Source organism: Sminthopsis crassicaudata, chromosome 1, assembly GCF_048593235.1.
Source record: "Sminthopsis crassicaudata isolate SCR6 chromosome 1, ASM4859323v1, whole genome shotgun sequence".
In the NCBI taxonomy this organism is placed as follows: domain Eukaryota; kingdom Metazoa; phylum Chordata; class Mammalia; order Dasyuromorphia; family Dasyuridae; genus Sminthopsis; species Sminthopsis crassicaudata.
The window spans coordinates 14,496,167-14,515,357 of NC_133617.1; the positions used below are offsets into that span (position 1 = coordinate 14,496,167).

A 19,191-nucleotide genomic window follows, 5' to 3' on the forward strand; every position below is an offset into this window, starting at 1 on the left:
AATCAATATAGAATTCTAATATTATAATCTGATTATTATAACGAGTCAGAGGAAGGACTTGACCTCAGGTCTCCTAGTTTTTTTAACCTTAGAAATCGTCTCTAAAGTTCTTTCCAGCTCAGGCTGTGATTTTGAAGAAGAAAATAAACACTGGTACCCTTTAAAACAAGGAATGGGGCAGGGAAAGTGTCAGGCTTCTCAGACCGTAAATAAAAGAAAACTGGTTTCTTGGAGACGATTTTTTTTGGCCTCTGAGTGCACCAAGCTCCTGGTGGCTCAAAGGAACACAGATCTGGAACCGGACGGGAACCCAGCCAGGGCAGTGTCCTTGTTTCACAGGGGAGGAAACTCGGCCCACTGAGGTTAAGTGGCTTGCACACTTATCCCAGGGCCTGGCACACGAGCTTACAGAGTGCTTTTTCACTCCTTCATTCATTCATTCATTCATTCAGGTGGGAAGGCTCAGAGGCAGGGTTTGAATCTGGGGGTCAGCCGGAGGTCTCCCAGGGTCAGCGCCAGGGTGAGATTATAGATAGCCTCTGAGACTACTCCCATAACTGGCCCTTGGGTGGGGCTGGCCCAGGAAGGCATCCAAAGGTGAGATGGAGGGGGGAGGGCGGGAGGCCCGGGCCTCGGGAAGGGCAGCCTGGAGGCGGATGTGGCCCCAATAAAGGCGCTTTTTGTTTTGTTTTGTTTTGTTTTGTTTTGGGGAAGGGGGAGGGGATTGCCTCCCGGGGCTCCGGGACCCTGGGGGGGAGGGGGAGGCCGCCTTTCTCTTTTGGCTTCTCTCTGGTCAGGATTAACATTCCTCCGCGGAGGCTGTAGTGGGGTCACCTAGGAGACCCCGAGCCGGGCCGGCCCAAGGTCACGAGCTGGGGGGCCTGGGAGGCCGGCTGCGGGACCCCCGAGCGCCCCGCGGCCAGGTGCTGGGTCAGCCCAGGGGCTGGGGGAGGGGCTGCACCTGCTGGGACCCTCCCTCTGCCCCTCCGCCCTGCCCTCCCCCGTCGGTCCCCCTCCCTCTGTTCCTCCGCCTCTCTCTCCCCTCCTCCCACCTCTGCCTCTCCCTCCCGCATCGTCCCTCTCTCATCCCTCCGAACTTATCCCCCTCCCCCCGTTCTCCTCTCTCCTCTTCTCTCCCCCTCTCTCCACCTCCCCTCCCCCGCTCCTCTCCGCAGGTTCGGCACTTTGCAGACGCTCCCTGAGGAACCGGGCCGCCGCCGCCGCGGCCTCCGCCGCCCTTTGCAGACGCTCCCCGGCGAGCCCGGAGCCGAGCCCGTGGCCTCCCGCCCCCCGCCGGGCTGCCGGGCGGCATGGCAAGATGGCCGGTGTGTGCGGGGTGGGGGTGGGGCGGCCCGGTGAGAGGAGGCGGCCGAAGGGCAGTCCCTGGGACCCTGCCCCAGTGGGCCTCTCCCTCCCGGGCCCCCTAGCTTTGGGCGGGGGGCGGACTGTTGGGGGTCCCTCTCCGTCCCGGGCCCCCTAGCTTTGGGCGGGGGGCGGTCTCTTTGGGGGTCCTTGCGCTTCCCCCCAGGCCGGCTTCCCACCATTCCCGTCCCCAGTAAGGGGGGCTCTGGTCCCGGGTCAGCAGCACCCCGCATGGGCTTGTCCCGGTTCCCAGGGAGGTGGGAGCTTCTGACGGGACCCCGGGGAGCCTCCCTCGGCCTCCACTGTTTCCTGCCGAGACTGCGGGTCCCTGTGATTTCTGGGAGTCTCCCCCTCTTTTGCCCCCTGCTCAGTGGGGGCGGTGAAGCAGTTTTCTGTACCCCGAATTCGAGGGACCTCCTTGCTGGGGGTTGCGGGGGGGGGCTGCCTTGGGGGGTGGCAGGGGTGATGGTGGCTTCTTTGGAGCGCCTTCCCTGTAAATGGGGGGGGGGGGGCGGTGACCTTGGAGGCCTTTTCCAGGTCTCGTTTCCCGTCTCCTCATCCCCCCTGCCCGAGGAGGAGAGGGGGGCAAGCTTGGCCTGGTCGGGGAGGCCCCCCTCCCCCCGGAACTGAGAGGTGTTTCTTTGCCCCCAGCAGCCGGCCCCGGGATCCGCGGGGCTCTGAACCTCCCGGCCAGGGGGCCCTCCCCGCACCCAGCGGGGCTCCCACCGCAGCCGCCATGGTCCCGGGCCGAGAACGGCGGGCCCCGGTGATCCGGACGGTCCGAGGGCTGCCTCTGGCCTCCTCTCTCCTGCTGCTGCTGCTCTGCTGCCTGTGGGTGGCGGGGGCCGGCCCCAGCCTGGCCCTGGACCCGGACCTGCTGCTCGGACACTGGCAGGGTGAGACTCGGGGCCTCTCTGGGCGGGCGGCTGTCCGCAGCACCCCAGTCCTACCTCAGAGAGAGGTAAGGGCTTTAGAGGGACGGAAGGAGCCGGGCCGGCTCGTGGTTCTGCTCTGGGGCTGGAGGAAATCTTCTCTGGGCTCCGGTACCGGTTAAAGTTAGCCGTGGGGTGAGGCCCGAGCCCGGGAGGCAAAGACAGAGATTCCCAGCCTCAAGGAGCTTGCGGACCCCGGGGAAACATAAGTGCTTCTTGAAAATAAATTTGTTTTTCATGTAGTCTGCCCCGTCACACTGAACAGCAGCAGCAGAGATCCCCCGAAATTAAAGTCTTCATCGTGAGCATGAAGCAAACAAGCCCTGGCCTTTGCCTGCCGAAAATGGATCTCTCTGTCTCTGTCTCTCTGTGTCTCTGTGTGTCTCTGTCTCTCCCCCTCTCTCTCCCTCTCTTCCTCCTCCTCTCCTTCCCTCTCTTCCTCTGTCTCTCTCTATCTCTCTGTCTCTATCTCTCTGTCTCTGTCTCTCTCTGTCTCTGTCTCTCTCTATCTCTCTCTGTCTCTGTCTCTGTCTCTCTCTATCTCTCTGTCTCTCTCTATCTCTCTGTCTCTGGCACTCTCTGTCTCTGTCTCTCTCTATCTCTCTGTCTCTGTCTCTGGCTCTCTCTATCTCTCTGTCTCTGGCTCTCTCTCTCTGTCTCTGTCTCTCTCTATCTCTCTGTCTCTGTCTCTCTCTATCTCTCTGTCTCTCTCTATCTCTCTGTCTCTCTATCTCTGTCTCTCTCTGTCTCTGTCTCTCTCTATCTCTCTCTGTCTCTGTCTCTGTCTCTATCTCTCTGTCTCTCTCTATCTCTCTGTCTCTGGCTCTCTCTGTCTCTGTCTCTCTCTATCTCTCTGTCTCTGTCTCTGGCTCTCTCTATCTCTCTGTCTCTGGCTCTCTCTCCCCAGTAGGAGGAGAAGTCCAATACACTCATGCTTTTTCATTACAGTGATCCGAATTTCAAGGTCTTTCAAACTCGATTTCCTTTATATCGTTGTTATTGGACAAATTGTTCTCTTTTTTTCTGTATTGGTTCATCTACCCTCAAACTGCCCTTTTCGTGCTTTTTTCAGGATATTTCACTGCATTCATTAGCCATTCTTCAATGGGGGATCACCCCTTTTGTTTCCAGTTCTCTTTGCCACTGCTAAAAGGAACCGTTATAAATATTTTTGTCCACATTAATGTATATACAAATATATAGCATAAGTACTAAGAACATGCACTAAAAATATACGTACTTTCAAATTTAACGCAAATATGTGTAAATCTACATTTATCTGGATCTTTTGTCCATAAAAGCACCAAGAGGCATTTTTTTCTAATTTCTTTGATCTCCTTATGGTATAGACCTAGTAATGATAAACCTGAGTCAGAGGCCGGACAGAAATTAGGAATCTGGGGACATAGTTCTAAGTAGCTTTTCAGAATGGCCGGACCAATTCATGGCTTCAGCAGCAGTGCATCCTTGTTATTTCATTCCCTTAGTGACACCAACAGTCGTCATTTTCCTTTTAGGGTTTCATTGCCCATCTGATGGATGCGAGTGGGGATCTCAGAGCTGTTTCAGCGTGCATTTTTCGGATTATTAGTGATTTAGATAATTTATCATATTGTGGATAATTTGGATTTCTTCCTTTGAAAAATGGCCTTTTTATATCTTTTAATATAAGCTCCATTTGGAGCTTATCTTGTTGTATGGTGTTAAGTATTGGTCTAAAACTAATTTCTGCCAGATTGCTGTCTAGTTTTCCCAGCACTTCCTGTCAAATCAGCTGAGTCCTTTCTTAGTAAGTAGAATCTTTAGGTTTCTCAAAAACTATGCTCTTGTGTTTATTCATTTGTTGCTTTATATTGTATACCTTATTTCCAAATGATTATTATTATTATTATTATTATTATTATTTTTTTTTTTTTACCAATACCTTGCTGTTTTAATGATTTCTGCTTTATGCAATGGTCCTCACACTTTTTAACTAGGGGCCAGTTCTCTGTCCCTCTGACTGTGGGAGGCCGGACTAGTAAAAACAAAAATTCACCCTCTGTCTCCGCTCAGACCATTTGCCATAACCCGGCGGGCCGCATAAACGTCCTCAGCAGCAGCATCTGGCCCATGGGCCTTAGTTTGAGAACCCCTGCTTTATAGTATGGCATGATGGACCCACATATTTCTGGGTTTTTTGTTTGTTTGTTTCTTTATGTTGTACACCTTATTTCTAAATGATTTATTATTTATTTATTTATTTATTTATTGCCAATGCCATGCTGTTTTAATGATTACTGCTTTATAGTATGGCATGATGGACCCACACATTTCTGGGTTTTTTGTTTGTTTGTTTCTTTATGTTGTACACCTTATTTCTAAATGATTCATTATTTATTTATTTATTTATTTATTTATTTATTTATTTATTTATTTATTTATTTATTGCCGATGCCGTGCTGTTTTAATGATTACTGCTTTATAGTATGGCATGATGGACCCACATATTTCCATTTTTTGTTTTGTTTTGTTTGTTTGTTTGTTTGTTATTACCCTTGAGATTCTTGACCTCATATAAATTCTGTTATAATACTTACATTAGCTAGGTAGTTAGTGGTCAGGAAGATCTGAATTCAAATCCAGCCATACATATTTATTAGTTTTGTGACTTTGGGAAAGTCATTTTTCTGACCTGTAAAATGGGGATAATAGTACCACCTACTTCTAGAATCAAATGAGGATCAAATAAGATTCTATTTGTAAAGCACAATACTTGGGGCATAGTTGGCATTATATAAGTGCTAGCTAGCTATTATTATTTTGCTATTGTTATTGTATTATTATTTTGGTAGGAATGATTAAATTAATTAATTCAGATAGTCTTATCATTTTTATTACACTGATTTGACCTAACCATGAGTGATGAATGTTTCTAAAATGATTTTGGTCTGTATTCCTGTAAAGAGTGTTTTATAGTTGGGGTCATATAGTATCCTGGTAAATATACTCCTAAATATTTTATAGCTTTTGTAATTATTTGATTGTTATTGGTTATATATAGAATTTCTCTTTTTAACTATCTTCTTTTGAATTTTGTTGGTAACAAGTAGACATACTAATGGTTTATAGTGACTTATTTTTTGATATCCCAAAACTTTGCTGAATTTATTAATTGCTTGAATTTAAACTAATTTTTTAGGATTTTTTAAGTAAGTGTAAAAAGTGATCATTTTATTTACTCTTTCCTTATGTTAATTCCGTTAATTTTTGATTCTTGATTTATCGCTACAGTTAGTATTTTTAGTTCTATGTTAAATAGTAGTGGTGAGGATGAGGAATCTCATTTTACCTAAGCTTTTATTGGAAAGGTTTCTAACTTTCCTCCATTACATATCACTTTTGTTGACTTTATTTTATTGACATTCCTGTTTCCTTTAAGTTCCAACTAAAATCTCACCCTTTTCTGGAAGCCTTCTCCAACCCTTCTTAATTCTAGTAACTCTCCTCCATTTATTATTTCCTATTTATTCTGTTTATACCTTGGCTTGTATATATTTATTTACATGTTGTCTCCCTCATTAGATTGTAAGCTTCCTATGGACAGGTTCCGAATTTTACCTCTTTTTGTATCCTCAGCATTTCGTACATAGTTCCTCATATAAGTAGGAATTACTTATTCCCACATATTTCCATTTTTTTTTTTGTTGTTGTTGTTTGTTTATTTGTTATTACCCTTGAGATTCTTGACCTCATATAAATTCTTTTTGATTTTGATCTTAGTTATAGATGGATATTATTTGCTATATTAAGGAAAGGTTCATTTATTTCTATGCTTTCTAGGGGTTTTTTAATAGAAAAAGATGCTGGATTTGTCAGAAGACTTTTCAGCATTTGATACAATAAAGTGGTTTTTATTATTTATATCATTAATATTATTATTATGTTTATAATCTTCTTTATGTTAAACCATCCTTGGTACAAACCCGACATGTCGTAGTGTTAATTTCTTATATGTTGTTGAATCTATTTTCTAAAATTTTATTTAACATTTTTGCATCAAGGTTCATTAGAGATATATGGTCTACATTATTTTTTCCTTATTCTTTATCTCTCCCTGGTTTAGATATCAAGACTATATTTGTAATATAGAAAGAAATTAGAAGGATACCTTCTTTTCTTGTCATTGCAAACAGTTTGTATATGTGGAATCACTTGTTCTTTAAATCTATGATAGAATTTGCTTGTAAATCCATTAGGTCCTTGAATTTTTTTTTCTTTGGGAGTTCATTTATGAGTTCAAATTCTTTTTCTAATGCTGGTTATTTAAATAGCCTATTTTTTCTTTTCTTTTCTTTTTTTTTATCTGAAACTCTTATAATTTTGTAAGCATTTATTTTCTCTGTTATCAGTTTTATTATATATTCATCCATTTCCTTCAAGTTTTTAGTTTTGCCAGCATATAGTTGGGCAAAATAGTTTAAAAAATAGTTTAAATAATTTCCTTTATTATTCTTCAATTGTGACTTCTTTTTTGTTTTTGATAAAATCAGTTTGATTTTCTTCTCCTGTTAAATCAGATTATGCATTTATATGTTACGTAGAAGGTTAAATATAAAATATACAAAGTGAAATTTTCATTGTTTTCTGGAAATTATATACTTTATATACATTTTTTCCTTTCCTCCATTAATTAGACCTTTTTTTTTGAATTGACAAAATGAATGTCTATTGTATAAGCAGGCTCTGGGTAGACAAAAAGGAAACAAATTCCACCTGAGAAACTTACATTCTATTGAATGTAAGGAAACAACATGTACACAGAAAATTGGATACAATATATATAGAGAGAGGAAGTTTTATAAGTCAGCACATATACATATTCAGTGAATTTCAGATAAAAACAGTCCCATTTTTATAAATAAAATATATAATGATTCAAATAACAAAACCATTATTATAAATATATAATAAAATAAAATATAAAACAAATATATATAATAAAACAAAATTATAAATAAGTCACATACATAATATAAATATATACATAATAGATAATAAATGTATATATAATATATACACATAAGTAAACCATACATGATAGAAAATGAAATTATATAAATGACATGTATATTGTATATAATTTTATATTACATATCATCTTATATATACATACATATATACTTATACTATATACATGTAATATACATACATGATATAATATAGAATCAAATATGAAATTATAATACGACCTTTTTTCTTTTCTGTTTAATGCTCATTTTTTCAGGTGGATACATGTGTTGAATTGAATTAAGCCCAAGAGTGAGAGATATAGGAAAAGCTGCACAGGCTCTAGCTCTAGACCTCAGAGAACACTTAATCCATCTCCTTCTTTTACAAAGAGCAAGCCAGGTCATCTAGATCAGGGCTTCTTAAACATTTTCTACTTCTGATTCTTTTTCACCCATCTCTAATCTGAGCCAAAGTGTTTCTGGTAGCATTCATCCATGTGCAATGCAAAGCAGGCATGTTGTATGTTCAGAACTAAGACTGCAGTGAAGTCACGTGATGAAACCTGGACAAGCACTTCCAGAAACACCTGAGTTTACTTATGCATTTGATTTTTGGTCATTGCATTTTATTGTTGACAAATTTTTCAAAACCTACACATTTAGTTCCATGACTGGTTTCGACCCACAGTTTAAGGAAAATTGATCTAGATAATAAATAGCAAAGACAGAATTTGAACTCTGGCTCTGATTTATGATACGATGCCATGTCTGTATGTCACAAGATCTACTAAACTCATATACTTATGGGAGGCCATCACATTTGGCCTCGGGACTTTTATTTATTTTACACATAATTTTTACAAGCTAGGGAGTTGGTTTCTCAGGACACAGATTCTTAAAGAAGTCACAATGGGAAATTTTGTTAACATTTGATCTACCTCTTTAAAGACAGATTATTTTTTAAAGTATATATTTTATTTTACTGAGAAGTGGGTTGAGGATAGACCACTAGCAACAGTCATACTGACCACATAGAGACGTTGATGTGGTGGACCTCTTGGGAATGATGTGAACTCTAACTGAGCCCACCCTTGTCAACCTTATCCCGAACAAAGGGAAGCCACGTTCCTGGGACTATTATCAGCAGGATCAGTGCTTGCCCAACCCACCCCACAAATTGGTAAGGACCCTGCAAATTCCCTCTATGATGAAAGCACCCTCATTCTCCTTTATTAGCATATCCCTGTCTTTCCTCAACATCTCCGACATTGACTATACCCATCTTTTGTCAGCTTTGCCATTTTTCTGGTAATAAGGTGAAACCTTAGGATTTTAACAAAACGTGGAACATTTTTTCCTAAGTGGTTGTTAATAGTTTGCAGTTTTTCTTTTGAGAACCATTCATATCCTTTGACTCCTTATCACTTGGGGAATGGCTCTTGATCTTACATGGTTTTTTGTTAGTTGTCTATATATTTTAGAGATCCAGTTCTTTTCTGAGAATTTTGAGGCAAATGTTTTCCCCCCCAATGTGACTGCTTCTCTTTTCTTAGATTAACTAATTTTATTTCTTTAGAAGATTTATAATTACATTCAGAATGATCTCTTTTTATCTTTTTAATTGCTCTTTCCCTCGTTTGGTTAAGAGTATGTCTCCTTTGTAGGGAATATGGAAGCAAGGGCAGGTAGCAGAGAATGACTATAAGAATATTCTAAGGAGTGTTAAAACTCAGAATAAGCTGAGGCTGGTTAAAAAAAGATTTTATTTGTTTTAAAAAAAGTCTACCCACAACTATGGAAGGAAAATGATCTGCTTTTCTTTTTTTCTTCTTCTTTTTTTTTTAATAGCATCATCTTTGCTATTTGGGTCAACTATCCTTTTAAAATTTATCTTGGAATATGGTATATATAAGATATAGTCTGAGCTTAATTTCTGCCAGACTGATGTCTAGTTTTCAAATGTTCCTATTAAATAGGAAATTCTTTCCTAAATAATTTGTTTTCCCACTTTATCGAACAGTGGGTTACTGAATATCATTATTTCTAATTCTCCTTTGTCTTTTCTGTTCCATTGATCGATCTTTATTTTTCTAACCAAAAGCGATGATTTTGATGATTCTGCTTTATAATATCATTTGAGTTGTGGAAGTGCTTCTCCCCTTCCCTTTATTCCTTCTGAAGAGGTAAAAATAGGCACCAGGAGTGGTATATATATATTCCGGAGAGCAGTTGATTGTAAAAGATTATATAAAAGCTGGCGACACGAGGCAACTGTAACAAAACATCCATCACACGTTAGAAAACTTTGCTATTTATTATGTGAATTAACAAGGGAAAAGATAAGTTCCCTAGTGGAGCTTACAATTAACCAGAAAGAAGCCATTAAAGGGAGGATGTGAATAATGGGCTTAGTGCTAAAAAAAGAATGAGTAAAGCTCTTCACCCTGAGTGGATATTTTATAGAGGAAATAGAACCTCTTGGCTTTGACATCATAACTTGGAAAGTCTCAGGGGAGGAGGAGAAATAAAGGAGCCAGGATGTATATTGAGATGTTGAGACTCCTTTGAAGATACAAACAAGGACAATCTGGGAAAGCCTGGGTTCCATCGTAGCATCTTAAAGATGCTAACAAGGCAGTCTGAGCATTTTATGGTGCTTTAATTGTGGTAATAAGACAGTCTGGGAAGCTCCGTTCCCACTAAGGTTATGCTAACAGACAGTCTTGGGAAACCTAGTCATAGCAGACAAAAGAGCTGGATGGGATTCATATCATTTCCTTTTTAATTTGTTCCCTTTAGGGGCAGCTAGGTGGCACAGTGGGTAGAGCACCAGCCCTGAATTCAGGAGGACCCGAGCTCAACTCTGGTCTCAGACACTTAACACTTCCTGGCTGTGTGACCCTGGGCAAGTCACTTAACCCCAGACTCCAAAAAAAAAAAAAAATAAAATTGTTCCCTTGATATTCTAGATTTTTTTTTGTTTCTTCAAATGGATTTTGTTAACATTTGATCTAGCTCTGTAAAGACACAGATTATTTTTTAAAGTATATATTTTATTTTATTAAGAAACAAACTATTAATGTACATTGTTTTGATATGTAGACATTTGGCAACTAAGTCCCAAAGAAAGTCCACTACAAAATACATTCTTTCGGTTGTTAATAGAAAGGAGAGACAGCCTTTTACCTTGTCAGTCAATTAAAGTTAGTTTGTTGAACTAACTATATCTGCTACCCTACTAAATGCCACTGATGTAAAGAAAGGCAAAAACAGACCTCGCCGTCAAGGAGCTTACAATCCAATTGTACTGTGGAGAGGCCATTTGGAGGAACTGGGAATGTTTTGCCTAGAGAAGGCGGAGATCTTGGAATGACTTTCTTTCTTTCTTTCTTTCTTTCTTTCTTTCTTTCTTTCTTTCTTTCTTTCTTTCTTTCTTTCTTTCTTTCTTTCTTTCTTTCTTTCTTTCTTTCTTTCTTTCTTTCTTTCTTTCTTTCTTTCTTTCTTTCTTTCTTTCTTTCTTTCTTTCTTTCTTTCTTTCTTTCTTTCTTTCTTTTTTCCTTCCTTCCTTCCTTCCTTCCTTCCTTTTTTTCTTTCTTTCTTTCTTTCCTTCTTTCCTTCTTTCCTTCTTTTTAAATTATTATTATACCTTTTTATATAGCATGGGTAATTTTACAGCACTGACAATTGCCAAGCCTTTTGTTCTAATTTTTCTCCTCTTTCCCCTCACCCCCTCCCCAAGATGGCAGGTTGACCAATATAGGTTAAACGTATTAAAGTATAAGTTAAATACAATACATGTATACATTTCCAAACAGTCATTTTGCTGTACAAAAAGAATTGGACTTTGAAATAGTGTACAGTTAGCCTGTGAAGGAAATCCAAAATGCAGGCGGACAAAAATAGAGGGATTGGGAATTCCATGTAGTGGTTCATAGTCATCTCCCAGAGTTCTTTGCTGGGTGTAGCTGCTTCAGTTCATTCCTGCTCTATTGGAGCTGATTTGGTTCATCTCATTGTTGGAGAGGGCCACGTCCATCAGAACTGATCATCATACAGTATTGTTGTTGAAGTGTATAATGTTCTCCTGGTCCTGCTCACTTCACTCAGCATCAGTTCATGTGAGTCTCTCCAGGCCTTTCTGAAATCCTCCTGCTGGTCATTTCTTACAGAACAATACTATTCCATAATATTCATATACCACAATTTATTCAGCCATTCTCCCACTGATGGGCATCCATGTAGTTTCCAGTTTCTGGCCACCACAAAGAGGGCCACCACAAACATTCTGGCACATACAGGTCCCTTTCCCTGCTTTAAGATCTCTTTGGGATACAAACCCAGATCCTGGAAGGATTTTCACAGCAAGAGGGCTTGGGCTTGTTCTGCCTGGCCCCGGGGGAGGAAGGGAGGGACCTTTGCTAAGGGTAAAGCTTGAGCTCATGTCAGAAAATTTCCTGATCCTTGGATGATGATGATGATGATAGCAAACCCTTCTGTGCTTCCTACTATGTGCTACATAGGCACTGCACCAAGGATTTGGCAGGTATTGTTTTATTTCATCCTCACAACAACCTTGGGAGGTAGGTGCTAGGATTGTCTTGAAGGGGCCAGAACTTGGATTTCATTGATTTGAAGAACTCTCAGGAAAGGAAACTCCTTCTCTCCATGCAGATCAGCCCCGTCTCTCTACTGAAAATCCTCAAATTGGATTCTCTCCGGGTCCCACATGTTGTGGACGTGGTAGCAGCTCTCCTACTCTCCCAAGCTGGTGCTTCAGCAAGGACAACTATCCCAAAGAGGAGGGGGGGAGCTCCCCATCACTGCAGGGATTCGAGCAAAGGCTTGTCAGACAGTGGAGGGAGGCTTCTGACTCGGGTCCCTTCCAGCTTGGAGACTGTTGTTTTTGGTTTTTTTTGGACACAGCATCTAATAAAGGCTGAGAGGAAGAAAGGCCATGTTTTGGGGGAAGGAGGGTCATTAAGTTAGCATTAGTGATCTAAATCACTCCTGCTATAAAATGCATCTCTTGGTTAATCATTCATTCATTTATTTGCTTATTCATTCATTTGCTTGTTCATCCATTCATTTATTTGTTTATTTGGTCACTTGTTCATCCATTTATTTGTTTGTTGATCCATTTGTTCATTCACTTGTTCATTCATTCATTTATTCATTCGTTTGCTTGTTCATCCATTTGTTCATTCGTTCCCTTGTTCATCTATCCATCCATTCATTTGTTCATTCATTCTCTTGTTCATCCATTCATTCATCTACCCATTCATTCATTTGCTTGTTCATCCATTTATTTGTTCATCCGTTTGCTTGTTCATCCATTTATTCATTTGTTTATTTGGTCGCTTGTTCATCCATTCGTGTGTTTGTGCATTTGTTCATTCATTTGCTTGTTCATTTATTCATTCACCAAGTGCTCGCTGGGTGCAGAGCTTGACCTGGCTATTCTCCCGTCCTTCCTTACCTTGTCTTGCCCCTTGGATCCCCTTGGTCAGGCTTCCTCCTCTGTACCCTTCCCCGGCCCAAGTCCTTCCTCTGAGAGCCGCCAGGGAGATTCTCCCACAGGGCTCCAGCCCCTTCTGACTCTCCCCCTGCCCAGCTTCAGGCTGGCTCCCCTGGCCTTTGTTTTATGCGCTCGTCCTTTCTCTCCCTCCTCCACACCTTTGCTGACTGTGTCTCAAGCACCACTTCCTCCTGCTCCTGCTGATGACTGGGGCCCTCTCCACCAAACTACTCTGCATTTTAATTGCTGGGTCACTTTCAGCCATGTCCATGACTTCATTGGGGGGTCTCTTGGCAGATCCTGGAGGGGTCCGCCATTTCCATTTCCAGCTCACTTCGCAGGTGGGGAAACTGAGGCCCACGGGCTGAAGGGACTTGCCCAGGGTCACAATTTACTCTCTGAGGCTCCCCTCAGCTCCAGGCCTGGCGCTCGGTGTACTATGGCGCCGCCTATCGGCCCTTTGTTTTTAATGACTAGATATTTATTCATCCCTAGATACACTCATTGTCTTCTCTGTTTGAAGTCAGCTCTTTGAGAGAAGGAATAGTTTAGGCAGCAGGATGATGGAGCTCTGGAAACCTGAGTTCTAATCCTACTTCAGACTCTGGGCAAGGTACTTCATGGCTATTGCCTCAGTTTCCTCAGCTGTAAAACGGGAATAATAAAGCCACCCACCTGCCAGAGTTGCTGGGATTGACTGAGTTACTATTTGTAAAACACTTTAAAACCCAATATTACATATTCTAGGTATTGTTAGTGTTCATTTTTATGTGTGTGTGCTTCTGGGTCTGGCATGGAGTAGGTGCTTAATTAATGCCGATTGAATGTATCTTTTGAACATGCTTATAGGAGAATGTTGGCTCTGCCCGTTAATCTTCTTGAGAAGGGGAATTGTTCTATTTTTTGTCTTTATTGTGCCCAGTGCCTGGCCCACAGTAGGTGCTTAATAAATGCGGGTGGTATTTTAAAACATATCTGTATATGGCTATATTGGCTCTTTGCCAGTGGACTGTAAGCTTCTTGAGAAGGGGAATTGTTCTATTTTTTGTCTTTATTGTGCCAGTGCCTGGCCCGCAGTAGGTGCTTAATAAATGCTGATTTTTTTGTATGTATGTTGGCTCCCCCTGTAGACAGTACGCGTCTTGAGAAGGGCGAGTGTCCCTTGTTTGGCCCCTCGTAGGTGCTCCCTAAGTGGCTGGGTGGGACTCTTCTCATGAACTCTTTGCCTCCTGTCCTGACAGTGTACCGGCTGCTGACCTTCCCGCTGGGCCACACGGCCCTCCCAGCCTTGCTGCTGAGTCTGCTGCTCTTCCCCACCTTGGGCTGGTACCAGGAGAGCCAGCTGGGCACCGTGCGCTACATCCACGCCTCGGCCCTGGGCGCGCTGGCCACCGGGCTGCTCTACCTGCTCCTGGCCAGCCTCGGGGTGCCCGGCTCGGGGAGCAGGGGCTGCGGCTACACCCCCATCCACCTGGCTGTGCTGGCGGCCCAGCACCGGAGCCGCACCCGGCTCCCTGGGGGCGTGATCCCGCCCCTGCTGCTGCTGGCTCTGATGCACCTGGTGAGCTCCGAGCCCCCCTTCGTCCTCCAGCTGTGCGGCCTGCTCACGGGCCTGGCCTGTATCTTTTGTGGGTGTCGGTTGGGGCCCGGAACCCAGGGAGGCCCCAGGGCCCTGTTGGGGGCAGCCCGGCATTGAGGGTGCAGGGGTGGGATGAAGGAATAACCAGGGGGGAGACCTGGAGGGTCTCGGCTCCTCCGGCCCACGGCCCGGCGAGAGAGGAGTTGGTGGGTGGGCACAGGGGCAGAGGAGGAGAAGGAGTTTTCCCTTGACCGAGCGCCCCTCTCCCCACGGGGCCCACACAGACGCTGCTGGGCTCTTCCACCGACTGGAGCTGTCCGAGCGCCGGCTCCAAGCCCTGCAGAAGGCCGGCGTCTGTCGGGCGCTGGAGGGGAGCTGCCTGCTGTGCTTCATCCCGGCCCCGGGCAGCCTGCTGGAGCTGCCCGTGGTCCACCCTGCTGGGCTGAGGTGAGCCCCCGGCCTGGGGGACTCTCGGCGGGCGGGGGCAGAGGCCGGGCCTCCCTCCTAACCGCTCTCCTGCTCTTCCAGACATTCGGATCCTGGACCTCTTGGGAACTGGGTGCCGGGACTCTGGCCCTCCCCCCCAGACACGGCCCCCCTCTCTCCGGGCCTGGGCACCGGGCCCTCCCTGTTTGGGGGCCCCATCTTTGAAGGGTCCCCATCATGGGATGCTCCCAGCCTGCCTCTGGAGAGCCCGCTCTGGAGCCGGGGGGATCCCGGCAACGACGAGCTGCTGCAGGCCGCCATCCAGGCCTCCCTGCAGGACGAGCCCCCGAGGGCCGCGGAGGAGCTGAGGCTGTCCAAGTCCTCCGTGTCCTCCCTCAGGTAAGGCGGGAAGGGCTTGGGCAGGGGCGGGGCGCGGCCGGGACCTGACAGCCCCCCTCTCCGCAGGCTGCAGCAGCTGGAGCGCATGGGGTTCTCCATGGAGCAGGCGGTGGTGGCGCTGGCGGCCACGGGGCGCGTGGAAGGGGCCGTCTCGCTTCTGGTGGAGGGGCAGGTGGGCGATGCGGCCCAGGTGACCCCAGCGGGCAGAAGTGAGGCTCCCAGGGAGGGCTGCCCTCCCCCTGCCCAGAAACCTGAGCCTGCCAGGCCCTAAGGGCAGCCCCGGAGCCGGCGCTGGACTGAGGACGGAGCAGCCGTGAGAGCGTGTGTGAGTGTGTGTGAGTGTCAGGGGAAGACTGCTCTCAGAGGCCGGCCAGATCAGCTCACACGCACACACGCACACGCACACGCACAACACCCCCCCTGAATAAATCCACTTCATCTTGAACGAGAGGCGCTGCCTGTTCCTGCGGTGGGGCTCGGCTGGCGTGGGCGGTGGGCTTCCTCCCGGCTCCCCTGGGCAGCCTCCGCGGGCGCCCTTAGCTGTGCCCCTGGACCCCAGACCCAGAACAGCGGTGGGCTTCCCGTCCCATGGCGGCGGAGAGGCCGCCAGGCAGAGCTGGGCTGGAACGCGGGGGGCAGACTCAGGAGCCGGGGCGGGGGCCGGAAGGGAAGCAGAGCCCGAGATAGTGCCCCCTCCCCGGGCCTGCCTCCGGTGCAGCCTGGACCCGCTTTGAGCGTGTCTCCTCCTTAGGGAAGGGCCTTCGGGGCCAGGGCGGCCGTGGGGATGGTCACCAGGAGTCTGGGCTCCCGGGCAGCCCTTCGAGTCCAAGTGTGGCCCTCCCGCCGGCGGCAGCCTCCCTCGCCCTGTCCACCAGAAGGACCACGTGGAGTGGGAGGGACCTTTATTGCCTATCCCCCCAGCTTGTAACGGCCACGAGCCGCGCTCTGCCTTGTACAGAAAGGCCGGCCCTCCCCCTGCAGCCAGGGACCAGACAGGGCACGGGAGGAGGAAGGTCGGGGCTCTCCGGCCCCCCAGCCGGTCGGACACGGACCAGTTTGGGGGAAATAATAGCACCACAAGTACCCGGTGGAGGGATCGAGAGGGCGGTCAGCACCACGTGGGAGGCCAGGAAAAATGGAGACCTTGGTCATCGGCGGGGGGCTTGGGCGAGGAGAGGCCCACTGACGGCCACAGGCAGGTGCCCAGGAGCCCCTGGGAGGGGCCACCCCGTGCCGGCTAGGCCACTTTGGGCAAGTGGTCCCTCCCGCTTCTCCAGGTTAGAGCGGGTAAGCAAAGGTTCGGTTCCTTCTAGCTCCAGGCCTTTGCCCCCCGTGTCCTCCCTGGCCCCCAACTTCTGGGCCTCAGTTTATGCGAAGCTGGAGGGAGGGAGGCGGGATGCAGTGAGGGCCCGGGCTGTAAATCCGCTCCAGAAAGCTGCTTGCCACGAGCTCCTGAGGCTATCCCCCTCCCCCATCTACATGTGGAACCAAGGCCAGGGGCTGGGACTGGGGGGCTGGGGGACCTGTCTCGGTGGGCAGAGGATAGGGGAGGGAGAAGCCTTGACCCGAGCTGTGAGCCCCCTCCAGGACCCGGCCTTCCCCCCTTCTGAGGGCCGGAGAGTCTCGCAGGGACCGCCCGGGGTGGGCAGGCGGCTGCCTGGGTTCCTGCGCCCGGCGACTCCCTCCCTCCAATAAATAGTTAGCTCGTCCTTGGGGCCCAGGCGGGGAGAAGCGCCTGGAAGAAGTCCGTGGGGGGAAGCGGGCTCAGTCCTTCTGGTCCTCGCCCCCCTGGGCCAGGAGGCGGGAGACGATGCGGTAGGCCGCCGCTCCTCCGGCCCGTTTGCCTCGAGGAAAGCCGGCGGCTCCAGCGATGGGGGGCCCTGCCCCCGAGCCAAGATCTGGTTCTGCCGAGAAAGGCGAGAGAAGCAGGGTTACTCCAGCTGAGCCCCGGGCCGGGCCAGGGAGGATCCCCGGGCCCTCTCCTGGGTGCCTGGGGAAGGAGACCAGAAGCCAGCGGGAGAGCTCTTGGTGCAGTGGGAGCCTCGGAGGGTCTCAGAGTCCTGCGGCTGCAAACTCGGCGGGGGGCTCCAAACTCATTCCTCCAGGGACCATCAGGTTACAAGGGCCCGGACCCGAGCTGCTGGTTCTGGGTCCTTGTCTCACCTCTTTCTCTACTTCTTAAGGGCAAAGCAAATGCCCATTTTATGGTTAGGAAAACTGAGCCTGGAGAAGGGGCTTCTCCACGCGCCCGCTCTGCTTCTGGGCCGAAGCCCCACTTCAGGACCTGTGTCCTGAGAGACCGCTTCTGGCGGGGCGGGAGGGACGCGGGGTGGTCCGGAGCAGGCTCCCTGGGAGCTGGCCCCTCAGAGACACGGGGAGTTCGGACCGTTCCCTCCGCTAACCACTTGTGTGAATGACTGTCCCGCAGGAGCTGGGAGTGAGGGGGCCGGAGGGGGGAGGGATAACTGGCTTTGTGGAGCAGAAGGAAAACCAGAACCAGCATGGCTCGGTGTCAGAGAAAACTTCCCAAGGAACTGAACTGTGAGGTCCCCATTTCCCGTCATGGGAAGTCTTCAAGCGAAAGCCAGAGGGATCCCTGGGGGCCACGGGCCGCAGGAGCTGCCGGCTTTTGGATGTTCTGGGCCCGAGATTCTGTGACTAGGGGGCCTCCGAGGGTCCCTGCCGATCCGGGGCCTTAACTGGGCACCCTCCCTGGGCCAGGCCTGTGCTGGGCCAGGACCAGGCCCCATGGCGGGAGCATCCTGGCTCGGGATCCATTCGGGACCAGTCCGGGGGTCTCACCTGTCAGAGCCCTCCAGTACTGAACATGCCCCTGGCAAGGACTGCCAGGCTCTCATGTGGGCGGAAGGCAAGCGCAGGAGGCCCCTTCTGGGCCCGACCTGCCCCTCACAGGCTGGGGAGCCTTTGTGCTGCCCGGAGGGGTGCAGGCCAGGGGACTCTGGGACTGGCTGGGAAGGCCCCGTCCCTGCACCCTAAGGGGCTGCCGGGAGGGCACCTGAGGCCAAGCTGGGGGAGAGGGGCTCTTGCTCTGGGGCCCCCAGGGTCTGGGAAAAAACTCAGTGCAAGTCAAGAGCACTGCTCCCATCTGGGCACAAACTTAAACCTCTGTGCCTCAGTTTCCTGCTCTGCAAGATGAGGGGGCTGGACTTGAGGGGGACTCTGAGCCTGGGAACAAGTTCAACATTGACCATTCAGCCTTAGTTTCCTCACTTGTAAAAAGGAGAAAATATCTTCATCGTTTATGTAGAAAGGAGCCTTTAAAACAGGGGGTGTCAGGGCTGGGAGGGGGCTTAGAACAGGGGGTGTCAGGGCTGGGAGGGAGCTTAGAACAGGAGCTGTCAGATCTGGGAGGGAGCTTAGAACAAGGGATGTCAGAGCTGGGAGGGAGCTTAGAACAGGAGCTGTCAGATCTGGGAGGGAGCTTAGAACAAGGGATGTCAGAGCTGGGAGGGAGCTTAGAACAGGGGATGTCAGAGCTGGGAGGGGCCTTAGAACAGGGGATGTCAGGGCTGGGAGGGAGCTTAGAACAGGGGATGTCAGAGCTGGGAGGGAGCTTAGAACAGGAGCTGTCAGAGCTGGGAGGGAGCTTAGAACAGGGGATGTCAGAGCTGGGAGGGGCCTTAGAACAGGGGATGTCAGGGCTGGGAGGGAGCTTAGAACAGGGGATGTCAGAGCTGGGAGGGGCCTTAGAACAGGGGATGTCAGGGCTGGGAGGGAGCTTAGAACAGGGGATGTCAGAGCTGGGAGGGAGCTTAGAACAGGGGATGGCAGGGCTGGGAGGGGCCTTAGAACAGGGGATGTCAGAGCTGGGAGGGAGCTTAGAACAGGGGATGGCAGAGCTGGGAGGGGGCTTAGAACAGGGGATGTCAGAGCTGGGAGGGGGCTTAGAACAGGGGATGGCAGGGCTGGGAGGGGCCTTAGAACAGGGGATGTCAGAGCTGGGAGGGGGCTTAGAACAGGGGATGG

At 48.3% G+C, this 19,191-nt stretch overlaps 2 protein-coding genes across 9 annotated transcripts in view; one reads left to right on the forward strand and one right to left on the reverse strand.

Moving 5' to 3' along the window:
- The first annotated feature begins 484 nt into the window (after positions 1–484).
- On the forward strand, positions 485–15,649 carry RHBDD3 (rhomboid domain containing 3). 5 transcript variants are annotated; one of them, XM_074294799.1, is made up of 7 exons: positions 485–597; positions 1,176–1,325; positions 2,017–2,258; positions 14,042–14,419; positions 14,664–14,826; positions 14,908–15,204; positions 15,271–15,649. In XM_074294799.1, the coding sequence occupies exons 3-7, from the start codon at positions 2,099–2,101 to the stop codon at positions 15,473–15,475; spliced, it is 1,203 nt and encodes a 400-aa protein (XP_074150900.1). In that variant the 5' UTR covers positions 485–597; positions 1,176–1,325; positions 2,017–2,098; the 3' UTR covers positions 15,476–15,649. The 5 variants fall into 5 exon arrangements, with proteins under 5 accessions (XP_074150900.1, XP_074150891.1, XP_074150910.1 ...); XM_074294790.1 differs by lacking the exon at positions 485–597 and adding an exon at positions 773–923; XM_074294809.1 differs by lacking the exon at positions 485–597 and having other exon boundaries at positions 973–1,325; positions 2,014–2,258.
- Positions 15,650–16,089: 440 nt separating this feature from the next.
- Positions 16,090–19,191, reverse strand: part of EMID1 (EMI domain containing 1) — a 57,804-nt gene continuing 54,702 nt past the window's right edge. For 2 of the 4 annotated variants that reach the window (XM_074294741.1, XM_074294759.1), the window contains one exon: positions 16,090–17,108. In XM_074294741.1, coding sequence (XP_074150842.1) covers positions 16,680–17,108 — 429 coding nt within the window. In that variant the 3' untranslated portion in view covers positions 16,090–16,679. The remainder of the gene's footprint in view (positions 17,109–19,191) is intronic. The other 2 variants (XM_074294749.1, XR_012486956.1) reach the window with 2 other exon arrangements.